At 44.6% G+C, this 21,274-nt stretch overlaps 1 protein-coding gene across 1 annotated transcript; it reads left to right on the top strand.

The window, feature by feature from the left end:
• Positions 1 to 6,754: 6,754 nt before the first annotated feature.
• On the top strand, positions 6,755 to 18,794 carry LOC146063838 (uncharacterized). The gene is made up of 2 exons (XM_083176643.1): positions 6,755 to 9,513; positions 9,694 to 18,794. The coding sequence occupies exon 1, from the start codon at positions 6,755 to 6,757 to the stop codon at positions 9,446 to 9,448; it is 2,694 nt and encodes an 897-aa protein (XP_083032769.1). The 3' UTR covers positions 9,449 to 9,513; positions 9,694 to 18,794.
• Positions 18,795 to 21,274: the final 2,480 nt, after the last annotated feature.

The raw sequence follows: 21,274 nt of genomic DNA, 5'->3' as shown, positions 1-21,274 counted from the left end.
AATTTGCTATTCATATTGTAAGCCTCCTAGTGTCCAAAAAAATTAAAAGGAAGTTGAAATAATGATGGCAACATAAAGTAGACATATGGTCTATGTTAGTTATTAACTATTTTGAGTGGTATGATTATTTGTCTCACAAGCAGAAAATTTAACATTTTGCAAATCGCTAAATTTTCCATTTTTTCACGACATTTTGGTATTTTTCACAAAAAAACACAGACTGTATCGACCCAAATTTACCACTAATTTGAAGTACAATGTGTCACGAAAAAACAATCTCAAAATCACTGGGATAAGTAAAAGCAAAAAAAAGTTATCCCCACTTAAGTGAGACATGTCAGATTTGAAAAAAATGGCTCTGTCAGGAACGCAAAAACTAGCTCTGTCAGGAAGGGGTTAAGAACTCCACCCAAGCATCCTTCTTGGCCTGTATGTCTGTGTCCATATCCCGCAGCTTTTCTATTACTTTGGTCGAGAATGCTCTTGCTGCTTGTTCAGAACGGCTTTATTTTTTTTCTTCCTTGGCTGCTTGTTGTAAACTGCAAGTGGGACAAACAAACACTATTGGTAAAAAGAATAGGCTAAAATAGCAGAGGTTTTTACATGTGCTTGTGGCCCTATCCCACCTACTCACTAGTGGCACTCTGCAACATAAACCGTTGAGATTACTGGGAAAAATGTTTGTTGCATATTATATTTCTTACTTACCATTTGACCGCAGATGTGGTGTTTGTCACCGGGTCGGCTGCTTCATTGTGTCTGACAAGAGAGGCTTATCGAGTCCACCATACTCTTCATCACCATCATTTGAAATCAGGAGCAGAGAAGATGGACACATTTCCTCTGCCCTAATTAGCAGCACTCCTTAACTTCAGCATCAAACCAATTGCTGGCAGCCATATTGATGTGCTGCAGGCTGAACAGCAGTGTGTGCTGGGGCAGCCTGTGGTGCTGTAGGCAAAGTGGGAGGTGGCTGCTAGAGCCACCTATGGTGAGGGGAAAGTCAGGAGGACAGACATACAGCACATGTGTTCTCCTAAAAATGTGCATTGTCTGCGAGGCTCTGAGTGATGACATCAATAACCGATGTCCCAGCAGCACCATCAGTGAAGATTTCAACATTCCCAGTCAAATAACCCGGTTAGGGAGCGTTTCCACTACCCTTGAATCCGGGTGCTAACTGGGTAGAACCCTGGTGGTTACCTGGGTTGGATTGCCGGGGTATCCAAACAGGGTTATTTGACAGGAAACATTTCCACTAGCAGAACACACTGTTATGTGTCCCCGTAGAAATTACCCAGTTATTTCTGCTAGTGCAGTGATTCCCAACCCAGGTCCTCAAGTAACCCCAACAGTGCATGTTTTCCAGGTCACCGCACAGAATTACAAATGACATTATTAGCTCCACCTTTGGATCTTTTAATGTGTGTGAATAATGAGTGCACCTGCTGTGTGACCTGGAAAACGTGTAATGTTGGTTACTTGAAGGCTAGGGTTGGGAACCACTGTGCTAGTGAAAAAGGGGTATAATGTATTTTACTGGCATTCAGCTAAATATTTAATGCAAGCAGTATCCAGGTGTTTGATTACAAGTTTACATATAAACAATAGTTTTATTTATATTTAATTTTTATGTACACCATTTTGTAGATTTTTTTTTTCCATGTTTTGGGTAAACACAGTTGCTCAACCCAGAATAGCATTGTTTGAATTAGGGTATAGATTTTTTTTTTCCATGTTTTGGGTAAACACAGTTGCTCAACCCAGAATAGCATTGTTTGAATTAGGGTAAGGATTCAATGTGGAAAATGTTAATTACTAAAACGTTACAATTTTTTCATTTTTATTTGGCCCTATTGGGTCACCAGCATGATGGTCGACATAGGGTTTTTACTGTTTTTTGAGCCAAAATGTGGCGACAGGCGGTATTTTATGCCCTACCATCCACTAGGACATGGTAGGAGAATAAAATAGTGTGCCGAGTATAGCGAGGTACCGTCCCGAAGCATGGCAAATGCAGCGGTGCTATGCTTTAGTGTTAATTTTGACTGTGTTGACATTTCGGTTTAAAAAGAGCCTTCTGTTTTCTTTTCTTGTATACAAATTTGGGTACTTGTGTATTATCTGCCCGATTTTTTGATTGTATGCCTTAACTTAAGGCATACAATCAGATGCGATGGACCTGATTTTTACATTGGATCCAATGTTAAATGCCCCCCCAGACCCCATTTTCTATTGTATACCCCCACTTTCCAAGTGGGCATGGAGTTGATTTTATATAGTGTGGCCGAGCCCGAAGCATGGCATACTTAACCTGTATTCCGCGTCCGCTCGCCACACTATATAAAGTCAACTCCATGCCCACTTGGATCGTGGGGGTATGAACATGTCTATGGGTTCGTTCAGTAGATCTTGCAAACCAATCCTTGCACGGTGGAGAGACTATCTATTTCGGTTGCCAAGGTTGCGGCGCAGGCTTTCTCCTCAGCCTCCTGCACCTACAGTGTAATTTACCCTGAACCCTTTGGCTGGTTTCACACACTCCGGCTCCTGCCGGACGGTGAAATCCCGCACACATTAGTTGTGAATGGACACTTGTGTCCATTCACACGGACGGCCACGGCCATTTCCTGCCCGAACCTCGCAGCCTCCCTCTATAACAACACCCTATCTTGGGCATTGGACTCTGCCTGCCTTCTATCCCCCTTCGATGCTCCAACCCCCATCCGTGGCACTCTCCTATCGCCCGATTCCTTAAAAAGTGCTCTCGCACTGCTGAGCGCTTCTGGTAGAAATCACGCTCCCTCGTGGATTATCTCCATTTCAAATTCATTATTTCCTCCTTCAGATCTGCCTTTGCTCTGGCCAAGGAATACTACTTTAAGTCCCTCATCCTTTCCCAATCATCCAACCCCCACAGGCTCTTCGGAACCTTCAACACCTTGCTCTTTTGTCCTCCATCGTAGCCGCTGATTTTGCTACCTACTTTTCAACCAAAATCTCCTCTCTCAGGACTGCCATCACTGCTGCCATGACCTCACCCCTCCCTCCTCCCCTCCAACATCTCCACTCCCCTCCTTCCCACCCCTGTCCTCATTTTACCCCCACCACTGCCGCTGAAGTCCATTGTATCCTCCAATCCGCTTCTCCTTCCACCTGCCTGCTCGATCCTATCCCCTCCAATATTATCCGTCGTCTCAGTCCGTCGGTCTGCTCTCACCTGGCTCACCTCTTTAATCTTTCCCTATCCTCTGGAATCTTCCCCCTCCTCCTTCAAACACGCTCTGGTCTCCCCAATTCGCAAAAAATCTAATCTGGACCCCAACTCTCCGTCTAACTACAGGCCCATCTCCCTCCTCCCTTTTGCTTCCAAGCTCCTAGAACGTCTGGCCTATAATAGACTCCTAAGCCACCTTACTGCTAACTCCATTCTAGACCCCCTCCAATCCGGGTTCCGCCCTTTACATTCCACTGAAACTGCCCTGACCAAAGTCACTAACGATCTACTATCGGCTAAATCCAAAGGCCTCTTCTCTATCCTCATCCAGCTTGATCTGTCGGCTGCCTTTGACACTGTTGACCACCCTCTCCTGCTCAACACCCTCCGCTCCTTTGGCATCACTGGCACGGTCTTCTCCTGGTTCACCTCATACCTCTCCGATCGCTCCTTCTCTGTCTCCACTCCGAGCTCCTCCTCTCCTACTACCCCGCAGCCAGTCGGTGTTCCCCAAGGGTCAGTCCTTGGCCCTCTCCTCTTCTCCCTCTACACCACCTCTCTGGGCACCCTCATCAGCTCCTATGGTTTTCATTACCACCTTTATGCTGATGATACCCTAATCTATCTCTCCTCCCCCGACTTATCCCCATCACTCCTGTCCAAGGTCTCCGAATGCCTCACGGCCATCTCAGCCTGGATGACCCAACGCTTCCTGAAACTAAACATGGCTAAAACTGAACTTCTAATCTTCCATCCCCCGAACATCCCCTCTTCTCCCACTATCTCCATCAGCATTGGTGAAACCGAGATCACCTCCACCGACCAAACGCGCTGCCTCGGTGTCATCATTGACTCCTCCCTCTCTTTCACCCCCCACATTCGTGCTCTCTCACAGTCTTGCCGCTTTCACCTACGCAACATCTCACGCATCAGACCATTCCTCTCCACTGACGCGACCAAAATTCTCATTCACTCTCTTGTCATCTCCCGCCTTGACTACTGCAACATCCTTCCTCATGTACTCACCCTACCTCTTTACCTCACCAGCGCTCCTGCCCTGTTCTTCCCTTCCTCTACTTCATCTTTAGTTTCCTCAACAATTTCAACACCTACTTCAGAACTGATGCTGATTTTTGTTCTACCAGCTATACCCCTATTTATCAACACACCCTGTACGTTACTCTTTAATTTGTTTGATTTTTTTTGCTATGTACAGCGCTGCGGACATTTTGTGGCGCCTTAATAACAAACTACTACTATTTCCTCTGCCTCCGCCATGGCAGCCATCATGAATGGGTTTCTCCCTGCTGGGTAGTGCTTTTGGAAAGGAAAAAAAGACCTCTGGATCCTAAAAGAAGGCTCCTCCTCCGAACACCAGTGTCTTTTTTTCCTTTCCGGGTAGTGCATGCATGTGGACACCAGCTCACCTTAAACGGAGACTGTCGCTCCCTGCAGCTGCCTTGGCTTCATGCAGAGGAGAGGGAGAGCATAAGCTCTTGATGCCGAATGCGGGCCCCATGGGGTAGCTGTACGGCGGCGCCAGGGGAGAGAGGTACTGAGCCAGACACGGAGGTTGCCGGCACACGCTCCCCTGCCCTAGCTCTGTGCTAAGGGCGGGCGCCGAGTAGTGCGCGTAGCGTGTACTCAGAGGAAGCGCGTCATTAGGGCGCGACTTCCGGTACGCGTCAGGTCTTAGCTGCGGTTTGTCAGTGTCACGCTGATCTGAGGTCTGGGAGCATAGCGGGCAGAGTCCTGTCCATAACGGAGCGCTGGCTTCTGGTGAGCGGATCAGGCGTGGGAAAGTTGACGGACGCGGAGGTGAGTTATAGCGCTGGCTATGTCTTAGAAGGTGGTCGGGCTAGGTTTTAACAGTGCTTTAATAGACGTGACTGTGTTGTTCTAGAGAGGCGCACTACTCATGATGGAGGAAGACAGACAGTCTAGTGCAAAAACGGGGTGAGCAATGTATGGTGTAGGGTGTCCACATAGTGTTGGTGTTGTGAGTAGTTGTAGTGACTGGTTAATATCATTATAGGTCTGAGTCTAGCAAGGATAAAGGGAAAAGCAAGCAGAAGAAATTGGTGCACAGCAAATGTTCAACATGTGACAAGACGCTGCCGGACAAGCATGTAGGGAATATATGTGAAAGCTGTAAGGCGTCTCAGTTGTTTCCCCCGGCTCAAATGGCGAGCCTAGTACAAATGTTGAAAACAGCCCTGGCTTATACGTTTGCACCTAAGGAGGATACGGGCAAAACGCCCATCAAGCGGAAAAGCTATGTGCTAAATGAGGATACAGAGGACACAGCGGGTCAGTCGGCCGGTCCTAGTATGCTTGGAGGTGACTTAGACGATGATGACGAGGAGGATCCAGGTCAGGATAGGTCGGACTCGGACTTTAATGCCGACATGGTCGACAACCTTTTGGTCCGGATTTATAGATCATTAAATATTGAGGACAAGCAGGAGGATGTGAGCTTGCAGGAGATGCTTTTTAAAGATAAGAAGCAGAAAACCAAAACGTTTCCCCTGTCTCAAACCCTGAGAGACATAATAACGGAGGAATGGAAACAGCCAGATAAAAGAGTGGCTATTCCGGGGAAGGTTAACAAGATGTACCCCTTTGATAAGGCGCAGGTACTCTCGTGGGAGGAAGCACCGAAAATAGATGCGGCGGTGGCGAGGCTGTCGAAGAAAACGACACTGCCACTAGAAGAGGCCAACGCCTTTAAAGATCCAATGGACCGTAAGATCGAGTTGGGCCTAAGGAAACAACATTTAATTTCGGGGGCTTCCCTGAAAGCAGCGTCAGCGATGGCTGTGACTTCCAGAATAGTAAGAGGCTGGTGTCAGCAACTAGAGGGAGATATTCTGGATGACCTTGCAAGTTCGGAACTGTTAAAAGTTGTACAGGACGTGCAGCTGGCAGTAGAATTTATTTGTGAGGCATCTATGGATGCGGTAAGGCTGTCGGCCAGAGCAGGGGCGGCGACAGCCGCAACAAGAAGGGCGCTATGGTTAAAACCATGGGCAGCGGACGTTCAGTCCAAGAATAAACTCCTGTCCATGCCATTCCAAGGGGACTATTTGTTTGGCAAACAATTGGACGAGCTTGTGGCTAAGATATCAGGGGGGAAGTCGGTTTGGCTTCCTCAAGATAAGGGAGGCAGACGAGTACCTCCAGCCAAGTTCGGGAGATTTCAGCCCCAGGACTACAGAGAGTCACGGGCATATAGACCAGGGAGACCCTATAGAAGGGGGTCCTGGGTATCAAGGGGCAATTTTCGTGCCCAAAGAAATAGAGATAAATTCTCCTCCAAAAAGGAGGCACAGTGACGTCAGGTCACAAACAGTAGGGGCCAGGCTGCTGAAATTTGCAAGCGTTTGGTCCAGGACCACTGGAGACAAGTGGGTCCAAGAGGTAGTATCCTCCGGGTACAAAGTGGAGTTCAACAAAGTCCCCGGAGAGTTTTTTGTTCAGTCTCCAATTCCCAAAAACAGGGAGGAGAGAAATGCCTTAGTAGCAAGTTTGCAAGAGATGCTGGAACAGGAAGTAATCAGCGTTGTGCCAGAAGGTCAGGAATTTCGGGGATGTTTTTCCCGTTTCTTTTTAGTAAAAAAAAGCAACAGGGGGATTTCGTACCATACTAGATCTGAGACGACTCAATCAGTTCATAGAGGTAAAATCCTTCAAAATGGACAGTATCAAATCAGTGATACTAGACTTAAGTCAAAAGGACTTCATGACATCGATAGATCTCAAAGACGCCTACTTGCACGTCCCAATTTGCATAAGCCATCGAAAATATCTGAGGTTCAGGCTGATGGGCAAGAGTTATCAGTTCAACGCCCTACCATTTGGGTTGGCGACATCCCCGAGAACATTCTCCAAAGTGCTAGTCGTGTTGGTAGCCGCACTAAGACAGAGCGGGATAAGACTATTTCCTTACCTCGACGACATCCTAATAGTCGCAGACTCCGAGGAGAAGGCCCAAGAGCACACAGACAGGGTGGTGCAGTGCCTGTTGGAACACGGATGGCTGGTGAATTACAAAAAGAGCCAGCTTATTCCGGCTCAAGAAATAACTTACCTGGGGGTAGTAGTCAATACAAAAGAGCAAAAAATTTCCTTAACAGAGGTCAGAAGGAGAAAGCTAATCCACCAAGTAAAAAACCTGAAAAGAAGACGCGTTGCATCCTCACGAGGTTGCATGGAGGTGCTAGGCCTGATGGCATCAGCGATAGAGGTAGTTCCTTGGGCAAGGTTCCATACAAGGAAGCTACAGAGCTGTTTCCTCCTACAGTGGAACAAAAACTCAAAGGATCTGTCCCAAAGAATAATCCTGTCCACAAGGGCCAGACAAGACTTAGACTGGTGGGCAGTAGAAAACAGGCTGACAGCAGGAAGATACTTTGGCACAAAACCACAGGTGACGCTGACCACGGACGCCAGCGAAACAGGCTGGGGAGCAACCTGCAATTATCAGGTGGCCCAAGGAAAGTGGCAACAAGACTGGAGGGAAGCTCACTCCAATCTGCGGGAAATGGAGGCGGTGGTCAGAGCCTGCAGGTGGTTTCAGAACCAACTACAAGGGACAGAACTAATCGTGAGGACCGACAACCAGGTGGTAGTGGCCTATGTGAATCGACAGGGAGGTACACGAAGCAGAGCATTGATGGATGTGGCCACCAAACTGTTCGAGTGGGCGGAAGCCTGGGTTCTGAGCATCACGGCAGTTTACCTAGCAGGGAAAGAAAATGTGGTGGCAGACCAATTAAGCAGGATAGAATGCCTACCAGGAGAATGGGGTCTCAACCAAAAGGTATTCGAGAAGCTGGTGCAAAGATGGGGACGTCCACAGGTAGACCTTATGGCAACGGCAAGAAACAAAAAAGTACCCAGATTTTTTGCCAGGTTCTGGGAGCCGCTGGCAGAACAAGTAGACGCCCTGTCGGTGCCCTGGGACATAGAGAGGGCTTATGTTTTTCCCCCAATACCAATGATTCAGAAGCTACTGAGGAAACTGCAGAGGGAGAAGATCGAAGTAATAGCGATCCTGCCATATTGGCCTCGCAGGGCATGGTTCAATACGGTTCAGAAGTTGGCAATAGACGATCCGTGGAGACTACCTTCAACCAAGGATCTACTAGTACAAGGAGAGGTATGCAAGGAGCAGCCGGAATCGTGGAAACTGACGGCTTGGTTGCTGAAGTCGGAAGTCTGAAAGCAAAGGGGTTCAGTGAAGGTGTAGTGGAGACCTTGCTGAAGGCAAGAAAGCCGGTAACCATGAAGGTATACTATAGAGTTTGGAAGAAGTATGCGTTTTGGGCGAAGGAGAATAGGAAGAATCCTCGTAGTATAGTTACCATACTTTCCTTCCTACAAGAAGGGCTGCGAATGAACCTCTCCCCAAGTACTCTGAAAGTGCAGGTCTCAGCAATATCATGCATCTTGGATTGGGACATAGCCAAGAACAGGTATGTACAAAGATTCATGCAAGCAGTAAAAAGAATTAAACCGAGGGTAAGAAGTCCGATACCCTCGTGGGACTTAAATCTGGTGCTAGGGGTACTAACAGAATCTCCGTTTGAGCCACTACAAGAAGTGGCCTTGAAGTTTCTGTCATGGAAAGTATTATTTCTAGTGGCCATGACCTCAGCTCGTAGGGTATCAGAACTCCAAGCACTGTGGATAAAAGAGCCGTACTTCAAAATATATACGGATAAAGTAGTCTTAAGGACAAACCCAATGTTTGTACCGAAGGTGACGTCGGAGTTCCATATCAATCAGGAGATTATATTGCCTACGTTCTGCACAAATCCGACGAATAGTAAAGAAAGCAGGTTACACGGTCTTGACTTGGTCAGAGCCCTGTCCATTTACAGGCAAAGGACGGCCGAGTTTCGTAAAGCCGACAATTTATTTATATTATCAGAGGGAGAAAGAAAAGGGCAAAGAGCCTCTAAACAGACTTTATCAAGGTGGATTAAAAGTTGTGTCCGACAAGCATATGTCATAAGACAACAGGAACCACCAGAAGGTTTTAAAGCGCACTCAACGCGATCAATGGCGTCGTCATGGGCAGAGAAGGGATCTGCATCACTGACAGAAATTTGCAAGGCCGCAGGATGGTCCTCACCGCACACGTTTACAAAGCATTACAGAGTAGACGTCTGGTCTTCCGCAGATGCTAAGTTTGGGAGGAAGATCCTGAGTGCGGCAGTAAATTAAAACGTGAAGAAACGTTCTATTTGAGTTAGGCATTATATGGCCGGTGGCCTGTTCCTAAGTTATACGTGAGTATACCCTCCCTACGAAATACAGTACTGCTTGGGCATGACCCATTCATGATGGCTGCCATGGCGGAGGCAGAGGAAATACCGGGTTATTACCTGGTAACGGGTTTTCCTCTACTCCGCCATGGCAGCGGTATTTCCCACCCTTATGTGGAATAATGATGTTCGTTTATTTTAAAGCTGAAGAATGTAAGACACTGGTGTTCGGAGGAGGAGCCTTCTTATAGGATCCAGAGGTCTTTTTTTCCTTTCCAAAAGCACTACCCAGCAGGGAGAAACCCATTCATGATGGCTGCCATGGCGGAGTAGAGGAAAACCCGTTACCAGGTAATAACCCGGTATTTCCATCTTGCTGGAATTGCTGCTCGAGCCGCGTTACCTATATGTTTTAACAAGGAATTTTTATATTCCGATGGAGTTTGTGAGTGGTTAAGCAACCAAAAAGCAGGGTCTGTTGGTTTTGTAGCATTTAAAATACGCTGAGTTACCTTGATAACGTCAGACCAATATCTTTTCATTTTGGGGCAGCTCCACCAGATATATTTCAGTGTACCTACTTCTTGCATCCATCTCCAATAGGTTTGAGGAGTTGAAGGATATATTGCATGTAATAGAGAGGGGTTCCTGTACCATATCATAATTGTATATTGTTTCCTTTATTACAATGCACAAGGAACTATAGTGTGTTTTTAAGCAAATATTTTGCCACTCTTTTTCTGTTAACGTAATCCCCAATTCTTTTTCCCAGGTGCAAACCCAATGGGGAATCTGGGAGTCATATTTTTGTAGTAATGATTTATATATAGTTGAGGTTCTATGAGATTGAGTATTTACCGCTACACATTTTTTTTCAAAACTTGCGAGTTCTCTTTTTGCCATACTCACTCTATCACCTGTCATTAGATAATGCCTTATCTGGATTAATTTCCAGAAGTCAGATTGGGGTATTTTCTATTGATCGCGAATCATTTGTTATAACTTAACTCCAGTAGAGTTCACCAGCTGGCCTACTCTAAAAAGACCACCTTGGGACCATTCTGAAAAACATTTAGAATTTAATCCTGGTAAGAAGGATTGATTTGCAATGAAAGAGGTTAAGGGGACAAATGTAGAAGATACATTCACATTGCTTCTAATGTTATTCCAAATTGTTAATGTCGCATTGATAGTTGGGTGTATAGGGGACGGCTTGTATAATTTAGGGGTCCATGGTAAAATCTTTATCGGGAAAGGTATAAATGACGCCTCAATGTTTACCCACTGTTTGTAGTCTCTCTACTCTAGAATCCTATTTAAATGAATAGCTTGATAGTACAGCTTAAAGTCTGGAAGCTGCAGGCCTCCTACCTGTCTGGACCTTACTAAGGATGAAAGCTTAAGATGGGTACACACAGGGCGATATATTGCTCAATGCCCCCTTTTCATCGGCGGCCAGAGATGGTTGCTGATGAAAAGGTAATCAGCTGGTAGCTATTAGAACGGGGCAGAGAATGGGAACGTACACCCGACGATTTATCGCCAGGGCACACTCCCATCACTGGCAATATGGTCGCCAGCGACCATCTTGTCCGTGATATTAGCAAACATTGCTGCCGTGTGTACACGGCTTTAAGTCTAGGATATTTTTCCCCCAGATAAATTGCCTAATTAATGCATCCAGTGATTTAAACCAGCCTTCCTGAATCTGTATTGGTAGTGTCTGAAATAAATATAGACATTTTGGCAAAGTGTTAATTTTAAGTGCGTTTATCTTTCCTATCCAGGAAAGTTGTTACCTATTCCATCTGGAGAGTTCAGTTCAGTTCATCTAAGTGAAGAGATTAGTGTAGTGAAATTAGTGGAATAAAGATCGTTTAAATTTGTTGTGATTTTTATACCTAGGTAAGTGATATATGTGGAACTCCATATGACTGGGAAAGCTGATTGTAGTTTTACAATTTCTTCAAGTGGGGCTGTTATTATTTTAGCCCCACTTGAAGAAATTGTAAGTGCAAGTGATTTCGAAAAGTTTATTTTGAAATATGAAAGTGCACTAAATCTTCTAAACTCATTAATTAAAAGGGGAAGTGAAGTATATGGATTAACAGTGGAGACACAGCTCATCTGCGAATAGTGCCATTTTATATTCACTCTCCTATTCGTATTCCTGGGATACTTTTATTGGTTCTTATAGCAAGGGCCAAGGCCTCTATACACAACACAAAAATAAGGGGAGAGGAGGGGCACCCCTGTCTCGTACCATTGCCAATTCCGAATGAATCTGACCGTGTGCCATTTACCTTCACTCTTGCTGATGGCCCCCCTATATAGAGTCAAAATCCTATGTTATGCCGTAGGACCCAATCCCATATGCTCCAGTATTGATCTCATGAATGTCCAGTTCACTCTGTCAAATGCTTTTTCAGCATCTGTGGACAAGCGGATCATTGGAATATTTTTTTGGGGAGACTTATTGAATTAAGCTGATAATTTTTGTTGTATTATCTTGGGCTTCTCGTCCTTATATAAACCCCACTTGATCTCCACGTATCAACTGGGGCATTTGCCCCTTCAGTCTATTTGCAATTATTTTGGAGTACAATATGAGGTCTACATTCAATAAGGACATAGGCCTGGAACACATTCTTATGGATTACAGTAATATGCGCTTCTAGAGATTGGGGAGAAAAATGTTCTTCACTGGATACTTCATTAAATGCTTTTAATAACATTGGGACTAAATCTCCTTAAATGTTTTATAATTGCTAAATGTATATCCATCAGGGCCTGGACTTTTCCCAGAGGGGGATGAAGAGATGGCTACTTTTTCAATGTTGAACTAATGACCCTGTCGACCTAAAGTCATGTCGACCTTCCTGCATGTCTAACTTAATGTCGACATAAATGAATCTCAACCATAATGCTGGTGACGTAATGATACATACCCCGTTATTTAGAACTAGTCCTAAGCCTGTCCGATGGATGGGTGAAAGTTTTATGCTTATACAATTCTTATTCCACCTACCCTTCCCAACCACAGTAGGTCAAAAAAAATGTAGAAAATTAATAAACAATCAAGAGAAAAAATAATTGACTGGGGATCAATCTCGTATGGATTTCGAAACGATTTCTACAGTGTTTGATTCACAGATCACTCTGCCAGTGAGTCACTTATTCATTTCTATTTGTCAAAAGTTTTGTAAAGTAAAAATGTTTTTCATTTAATGGCCAATATCCTCTGACTGATCTAGAACGATACATCTCTACAATAACCTATTTTAGTGGTCAGACCTTTAAAATATATGTATATAAAAAGATATTTTAGAGTGCGCTAGATGCTAGAATTAAATCTAAACCTGAAAAGTACCACTCAACAGATTATAGTACAATAATAAATGACACGCAAAATAAAAGAGATCATTGATAATATTTCATTCAAATGTCCAATATCGGCACATGATTACATAATACGCAGGATGCATTTTTGCAGTAAAGCTGTTTATTCAAAAAACCCAAAGCGTTTCGTCAAACGACTTCATCAGAGGTATAGCAAAAAAATGGTTATCAAAACAAATCTGGATGCTGGAGAATATTCTTTGATACAAATTCATAAAATCAAATCCATTTCATGTGGTAGATCAACTACCTTGAACAAAGATGAAAACAGTCACAGATAAAGGTCCCCTCTTTAGAATAGGGTATCTGTCACTGTATAAAGAGTGACCACAGTAATAGGTGTAGCTCACTCCACTCTAACCTGAGTGAGACAGCACAATGCATGCTGTTTATGGTCTGACCCTGTCCTCAATACAAGATTATCATACACTGTATATGGTAGCAACAGTAGCATTACTTTGCATTATAAGACATAGGGCCTTATTCTGGTCTGTGCGTACTTTCCCACACTCTTTCGGATGGCGTTTTTTAGCCGTCTGCGCATGCGTGGGCAACGCTATGCGCATGTGCCACGCAAGGTCTCCGTACTTGTTCTCACCAATACCGTACAGAAATGTGCACCGCATTCACTCGGGAAATATGGGCGTATTATGGGCGTCATTCGGAACTACACAGGGGGCGTAGTTTCAAAGTGGGCTAAACTGGGCGTAAACGAGGGAGTGCAATAATTATGGTACGCTTACATTCGGACAGCACACCGAATGCATGCAAACAAAAAGGCAGGAAACATGCGGTCTTCATAAGCAAGTATTGCTTTGCGGACACCACTCGGTCATGCGCTAGGCATTCGGAACGCCCAATCAGTACGGGTGCACCTCAACCAATGTCAGCTGAACACAATACAATCCACTCCTTTACTCATTACTCATTAATTACACTCTTGTCATGGCTTCAATTGGAACCATTGCAGCTTAAATGGACCATTACTAAACACACAAATATATGCTGCATTTTTGACACACATTTACACTGCAAGCAATGGACAGAACTTCCTATCACTAATATAAATATACATGTCACGTGTACATTTACCAATAAAACCACACATTTGGGGATCAAAATATAAATTTATTACACTAACGTCAAACAGAAAAAGCATGTTTTTGGACACATGCAACAAATTAAAGGTACCATACCAGGAATGTAGAAAAATAAATAAAAATAAAGCAATGTATTATTTGCAAACATAGCCACAGCAGAATCATTAGGAACACATCAGGTGGCTTCACAACAAAAGTATAGCACCAACACTTCAAGTACAGCAGACAGTAATGGCGGCCAACAGAGAAACCAAACACAGCATTCGAACCACGGGCAAATGTGGGTACCCTGTGCACAGGATTGGTTTGCACACAGGAGGCTGACACACACACACAGCAAAATGAAAGATTTGGGAAGACATAAGGGTGGAGATTAATGTGGACACAAGTTCATGTGCGGGGCTTTTTGGCCTTGGAAGGGCCCTTGCCATGTGCAGCAGCAGCTCCACGCCCACAGCCACGTTGGGATGGTGGGGCAGGTGGGTCCGATGATGGCGAAGGGGATGATGCTCTTACCCTTCTGCCAGCAGGGAGTGCTGGTGGTGGAAAAGCACCAGAGAAGGCTGCCAATAGTTCCCGATTGGTGGTAACTAGGTCTTGGAGGAGGTCATTCATCCGGCAAAATTGATCTGCCAGCACCCGCAGGCTGGCAGCTACGGACTGCTGGGTGCTGACAAGACCCATCATGACCTCCTCCGTCCTACGCATCCGCTCTGAGGCTATCTCTCCCTGCTGGTGAATCTGGCCAAGCATCTCCACCCACCTGTCCACATCCTGTGTGGTCGGTAGCTGCTGCTGCACATGTCTGGCAGTGGTGGCAGGTGGCACAGACTCCTCCACCTCCTGGAGACTTGCCTGACCAAACGGCGTGGATGCTGGTGAAAGAGAAAATTATATTAGTACAAACTACTTATGCCATGCCAAACAATTACCTTCTACATAAGCAGCAAAGACTTCCGCTGGGGCCTCGCTATCCATGTTGCTCACCCCCCGGATCTCCTCTATGGCTATACAGCCAACAGCCATCTCTTCCAGGGGGGTGAGCTTCAGTTTTGCTGGCATGGGGCCAGCCCCAGAGGTTTGGCTGTGGTCCCGCCGTTTGGTCAGCTTCTTCAGGTTGGTTTTGAAGTCGTGCCACCTGCATGCAAAGTTCTCATATTAATACATTTCACCCCTGATGTTTGATGTAGCATGCATTGTAATCTGCTACCGATGTCAACGTGTGCTTCATTCTACATAACTTACATTATGTTAAACTATCAACACAACACTTAGAACAAACATTCCCACTCAGCCTCCAATAAATATAAAATAAGAGACATGCCAATCATGTCTGTTGCTCCTAGCAACGTGACTGACCATTCACCAACTCCATCTAACATATAATACAAACATTACTGGTCTACTTCTGCACAAATGTAGCACACTTTCACTTGCCTCTTCTTCACATGCTCCCTCTCACGAACTTGTGGAGCTACCACATTAATCTCCGCGGTTATGTCATCCCAAATCTTCCATTTCCTGGCGTGTGTCCGCTTCTCCTGTGGACACTCTATCCAATCCCTTGCACAGGGTACCAGAATGGCAAGCTCCTGCGGTTCGAATACCATGTTCCTGGTGTCTGGATCCTCTGTTGGGCTCTTTTGACCACGCCCACGGCCACCTGTCTCTGTACCTGAAGTGCTGGCCATGCTACTATCTTGGGAAGCCACCTGCTGTGTTCCCAATGATTCTGCTGAGGCAGAAGATGGGCCAGCTGCCTGCTCTCCTCCAAATGCCTGTTGTTGGAGGGGCACATAGGAGGTGCTGGAGTCCAGGCATTCCATGAGGCTCTGGAAGTCTTGCTCTCCCTCAGAATGAGAGCCAGCCATGTTTGCAACACCATTTTGTGGTTCTAGCACACCTTTATATACTATTTCTGTCAGTGGCATACCTTAGCCCCACCCTGTTTTTTTTTTTTTTGCGGCAGCGTACGCCGTGCTGTTTGTGCGGCGCATAGGCCACGCCCATAGTAGCGGCAATTCGAATTTACAAAACCTGGCGTACCTTCAAAGTCTAATTTAGGTGAAATCTTGTAATATTTTCTATAATGGCCACCTCCAACGTTATAAAATCATAAATGCTATCTGTGAATGTTCATTAGTACTGTGCTATTGTTGTGAATGTACCAAAAATGTAAGTAACCCAATCCATTTGGAAATCCACCCCACAAGTCATGCAATAGTCATCACTGATGTCATGCACAACACATTTGATAGGCCTATAAATAGTGGTTTGATGCTAGATTCATTTGTCTCCAGATCTGTATTGTGGCCGGGTCTAAGGTAAGCTCTCCCATGGTCATTGTAGAGATGATATACATTAACAATGTAAGGGTAATAATGTATGCAACATTTGTTCACATATCAAAGAGTTTTTGGTCAGCAAAGGCTTGTTAGCATTAATGAATCATGTTAGCTGGCCACCATTTAACACACAGGTGTTAAACCTGTGGCCCACGATATATTGGTGAACTACATGTCCCATCAATAGCTCTGGTGGTTCCATTCCCCACTATACCACTCATGTACACATTGCCGAAAATTCATAAAAGACTTGAGAAGCCCCCTGGTAGGCCTATTATCGCCGCCAGGGGCTCTCTTTTCCAGAATGTTTCTACATTTATTGATGCGGTGCTCCAACCGTGTATTCAAGCAAGCCCTTATCATCTCAGTGATACTACTGCCTTCCTGAAAAAGTTAGCTGGAATTGGGACATTACCAGAGGGGTGTCTACTGTGCAGTGTCGACGTTACCAGCCTGTACACCGTCATCCCCAACGATGGAGGTCTACAGGCGGTGCGTCGACTCATTGAACAGAGTGATTGTTATGTAGGGCCTGATGTAGAATTTGTTGTAAAACTATTGGAATTTGTACTCACGCACAACTACTTCCTGTATGATGATAAATTTTACATACAGAGGAGTGGTTGTGCGATGGGGAGTAATTTTGCGCCATCTTACGCAAATGCATTTATGCAAATGACCGAAAGGGACATCTTTTTTGCCGACCCACTTATTGCGGGTCGTGTTAAATTATACACAAGATTTATCGACGACTTGTTCCTTATCTGGCAGGGGGGAACAGAGGAGTTTAAGACGGTCATTGAACGACACAATGCCACGGCTAGTCCTATTAAGTTGACCTATACTGTTGACACAAACACTGTCAGTTTTCTTGATGTAAAGATTGTGATTAATCACGGTCAGATTTCAACGACCCTGTTCACAAAAGAAACTGATCGTAACACGATCTTGCATGCCAATAGTTGCCACCCGCGTTCACTTAAGTTTGGTTTGCCTTACTCGCAGTTTTTGCGAGCAAGGCGTATCTGCAGTAATGAAGCTGAATCAGAGCATCAGATTAATATTATGCTTGAGAAGTTCAGGGTCCGAGGATACTCGGAGTCTGTACTTCAAACTGCAAAGAACAAGGCTATGTCAGCTCAAAGAGATAACCTTCTTGAGTATGTCGACAAAACAGGTGTCGACGTAAAACCTATTAAATTACCATGGGTTAACAACTTTAACAGAGCAAGCATGTGTGTTAATAGAGTGGCAAAAGAGCACTGGAGATTGATAAAATCTGATAGGGCTCTTCATTTGGAAAGTGTTGATATCATGCCATGTTATACACGTGGCCGCAATATTCGTGAATATGTGGTTAAAACTGACGTTGCTAGGTTACAGTCTAGCGGTAGCGAGCAATTTTTGGGGAGAAAACCAGGTTGCTTTCGCTGTCTTAAATGTACCACTTGTAGTGCTTTGACTGTCGCGGATTCCTTCGGTCACCCCTTCAGTGGGAAACGTTACCAGATTAGACATCGGGTAACATGTACTACCACCTTCATTGTATATATGATAACTTGTCCCTGCGGCTTACATTACGTAGGCAAAACAGAGAGGACGCTGAGAGATAGGATGGCGGGTCACAGGTCAGCGATCAAGAAGGCACTCGAGAAGGGACAGAGTGATCAGCCTGTGGCTCGCCACTTTCTCTCAGCTAAACATACTGTGCCTATGCTTAAATACATCATTATTGACCATATCCCTTTGAGCAATAGGAGGGGTAATCGCCCCCTTCAGCTGGTGAGGCGTGAGGCTGAGTGGATACAAAGGTTGGGCACATTGGCCCCGCGGGGACTTAATGAATCCGCGGGACTACATGTGTTCCTTTAGAAGATAATATATCCTCTTATTGTATGCTCATTTTGAAAAACAGGGATATTAAATGTCTTATTGATGTTTATATTAATATATTACTTGCAAGTACAGTCCCTTTGTATTTTATGATTGTGTACTTTTGGTGTAATTTATATATATGTACTGTGCTTTTTAGTACGTATATTACCATCAGTAATGTTGATACCTATAGGAAGCTGTTTGCGTAGTGGTTATGGGTGTCATCCGTTGTATAAGTCTGTCAACTAACATTTGTTCTTGTCTGCACAGAGTTGTTTTTTATATGTCAGCGTACTGAGCCCGGCGTACGGGACTCAGACGCTGTTTACTTGTTGCCCTGGTAAAGCGTCTCTGACAGTCGGGTGGATGCGCCGGCGCGTGCCGGTGACGTCACCCGCCTGGTCCCTGGCGCGAAAACCGGAGCTGGTGAGGGGATGGACACACCGGTGGTATGTATAAATGTGCTTTATTTCTGTATTGTATTTTATGTCCTGATGAAGAAGCAGATATGATAAAGCTTCGAAACGTTGATATTATTGGATGACCCTGTGAACATTCTTTGAAAGCGAGTGCCGCCAGCGAGAGAAATTGGTATATATATAATATATATATATATATATATATATATATATATATATATATATATATATATATATATATATATATATATATATATATATATATTTTGTTGGGTGTTTTTTTTTTAAATATATTTGAAGTAGGAGGCAGGCAGGCAGCTTAAGTGTATAATGTGTCCAATATAATGGTGTAGTCAGGAGAACTGCACGTATGTGTTTTTTTTATATAAATGTACGCATACACATAAATGCATACAGTAAGTAATGCGAAGTACAGCTATGCGATGCCAAGCTATAGCACGTGTTGCTTGGCGGTGCAATGTTTTCGCCGATTGTTGGGCGCATACACAATGTTCATGTCAATATGGATAATAAAGTTAATACCAAATAGTAAACTTAACAACCAATCACAGGACATGAATATTTTTCATGCGCCATTGGTAAAATGGCTTCCTACCAGAGAGCAGCGCCCTTCAGCACTGCGGAGCTGCTGGCCCTGGTCTCCGTTATGGAGCGGAGGCTAGGACGGGCAGGGCCCTATGTCTCCAATAGGGACAAGCGCCGGGCCTACGTTGCAGCCCGGCGCAGAATATTCGCCCGCACAAATGTGCAGAGGACCATCGCCCAGTTGGAGAGGCGATGGTCCGACCTGCGGAGGCGCCAGCCGGAACTTCTGCAGGGTTTGAGGCGACGTCTTGAATGCTGTAAGTATTGACGCAAAACACATAATTAACAGTGAATGTTTTCATTTTCACATTATTAAATAATTATATTACATGAGGTCAATTGGGTGTTGATGATATAGAAATGGCATATACTATATGTGTGATACTTCCTCTATCACATGCATTAATGTGGATATGATATGTACTTGTTATAGTAATTAGAATGTCAAATGACACTCAACCATTTTGTTTGTTTAACCCACAGCGTGGGAGAGAGCCAGACAGGCCCGTGAGGAGGCCCAGGAGGTGGAGTTAGAAGTGGAGGGCCAGGTGGAGGAGGAGGAGGCGGGACAGGTGGAGATGGAGGAGGAGGAGGAGGGCCGCCATGAGGCGGAAAACTTTACCTCCACTCCCCCTACACACACCCCTCCCCCTAGCCACTCACCAACCTCCTCATTCTACCTTCCTTCCCCCCCCCCTTATACCAAGAGCAGGAGGAGCTGGCCCTACCCCTCCCACACTTCCCACCACCTCCCAACGTGGAGGATGATGAGATTGTGGAGCTGGCAGCCAGGGTTAAGTAGACGTAATGCCTCATTACTGACTTAGGTACAGTTTGTTATGTCGCACAGCTGATTACATTTTGCTATAATATAGTAAAGACTAGTCCAAATAAATGGATAACAACAGACACACTTTGGGGTTATAGGGCCATGCTGCAAACGTTGAATCTGGAGGCTCATGTAGGTGATGAGTGTTTGTTTATGGAGGGTCTTTCTATACAAGCACAAATAAAACATCAATGGAGTATGGCCAGGCGTGATTTATAATGGAGTCACAAGTGGGCAGTTCCCCTGGGCCCCCCTCTAGTCAGTGGGCCCGTGTTGTTGCCATGTATATTTGAAAACTATTATGTAGGATGGATTTACCTTAGAAATTGTTTGGTGTATGGAAGCGGATTAGTGCTGCACTTTCACCTATCTGGCAATGTGACAATGATTCATGAAGTAAGGGGTAGAAGGACTAGCCTAGCCTTTTAATGTGGTATCTATCTATCATGCAGTTTAGCTATTAAGCAGTCAAAAGAAAAAGGTTTGGTAGATTGCTATTTTGTTTTTCTCACTGAGGAACAATAAAACAACTCTGCTATTAAGCAGTGACATGCAGGTTTATATGTATGGCAAAATGTGGCATGTTCTAGTGGATGTAGCTTTCTAGTACATTGGTGAGTGTTAAGGCAGGACAAGTGTGAGTGAGGCTCAAGTGTTGTTGTGATTTTGATACATACATTGGCAATTTTATCAGTCACACATTCTGTAGTGTGTGTGTGTGTGTGTGTGTGTGTGTGTGTGTGTGTGTGGACCATCATTTTTTTTTCCATTAGAAACACTATTGCCTATGTAATTGTTTGTATGTATGATTTATCATGCTATTGGTACTTAGGATTGAATGTACATGGTCTACCTGAATAGCATAATTAATGTTGAACCCCCTTTAACATGCCCACAGATGACCAGAGGGAAGAAGGCAAGGGTGTCAGAGGGGCCCTCCTAAGGCTGTGCCGACACCTGCTAATCATGGCTGCAGATGTGCAGGACCTCTGCGACCTCCTGCTGTGATTTTTTGTTTATTTTTTTGTTTTGTATGTAAATAAATTTTTTGTTGAAAGTTAGAAATGGTCTGTGTGTTGTTGTATTATTTTACAGTATAAGTATATAAGTATAAATAGTGCTGTTTATTTATGTAAGGTGCAAAAGGTATATACAGTATATAGATGGGTGTATTGCATACAAGTGGTTGAAAGTGAAGGGTAATGTAAAGAT

The sequence above is a fragment of the Crinia signifera genome, chromosome 3, assembly GCF_055691185.1.
Source record: "Crinia signifera chromosome 3, ASM5569118v1, whole genome shotgun sequence".
NCBI lineage: Eukaryota > Metazoa > Chordata > Amphibia > Anura > Myobatrachidae > Crinia > Crinia signifera.
This window is presented reverse-complemented; position numbering and strand designations above follow the sequence as displayed.

What these genes read in the sequence shown, in the direction of transcription:
- LOC146063838 (XM_083176643.1), top strand. Translation starts at nt 6,755, where the DNA reads ATGCTGGAACAGGAAGTAATCAGCGTTGTGCCAGAAGGTCAGGAATTT.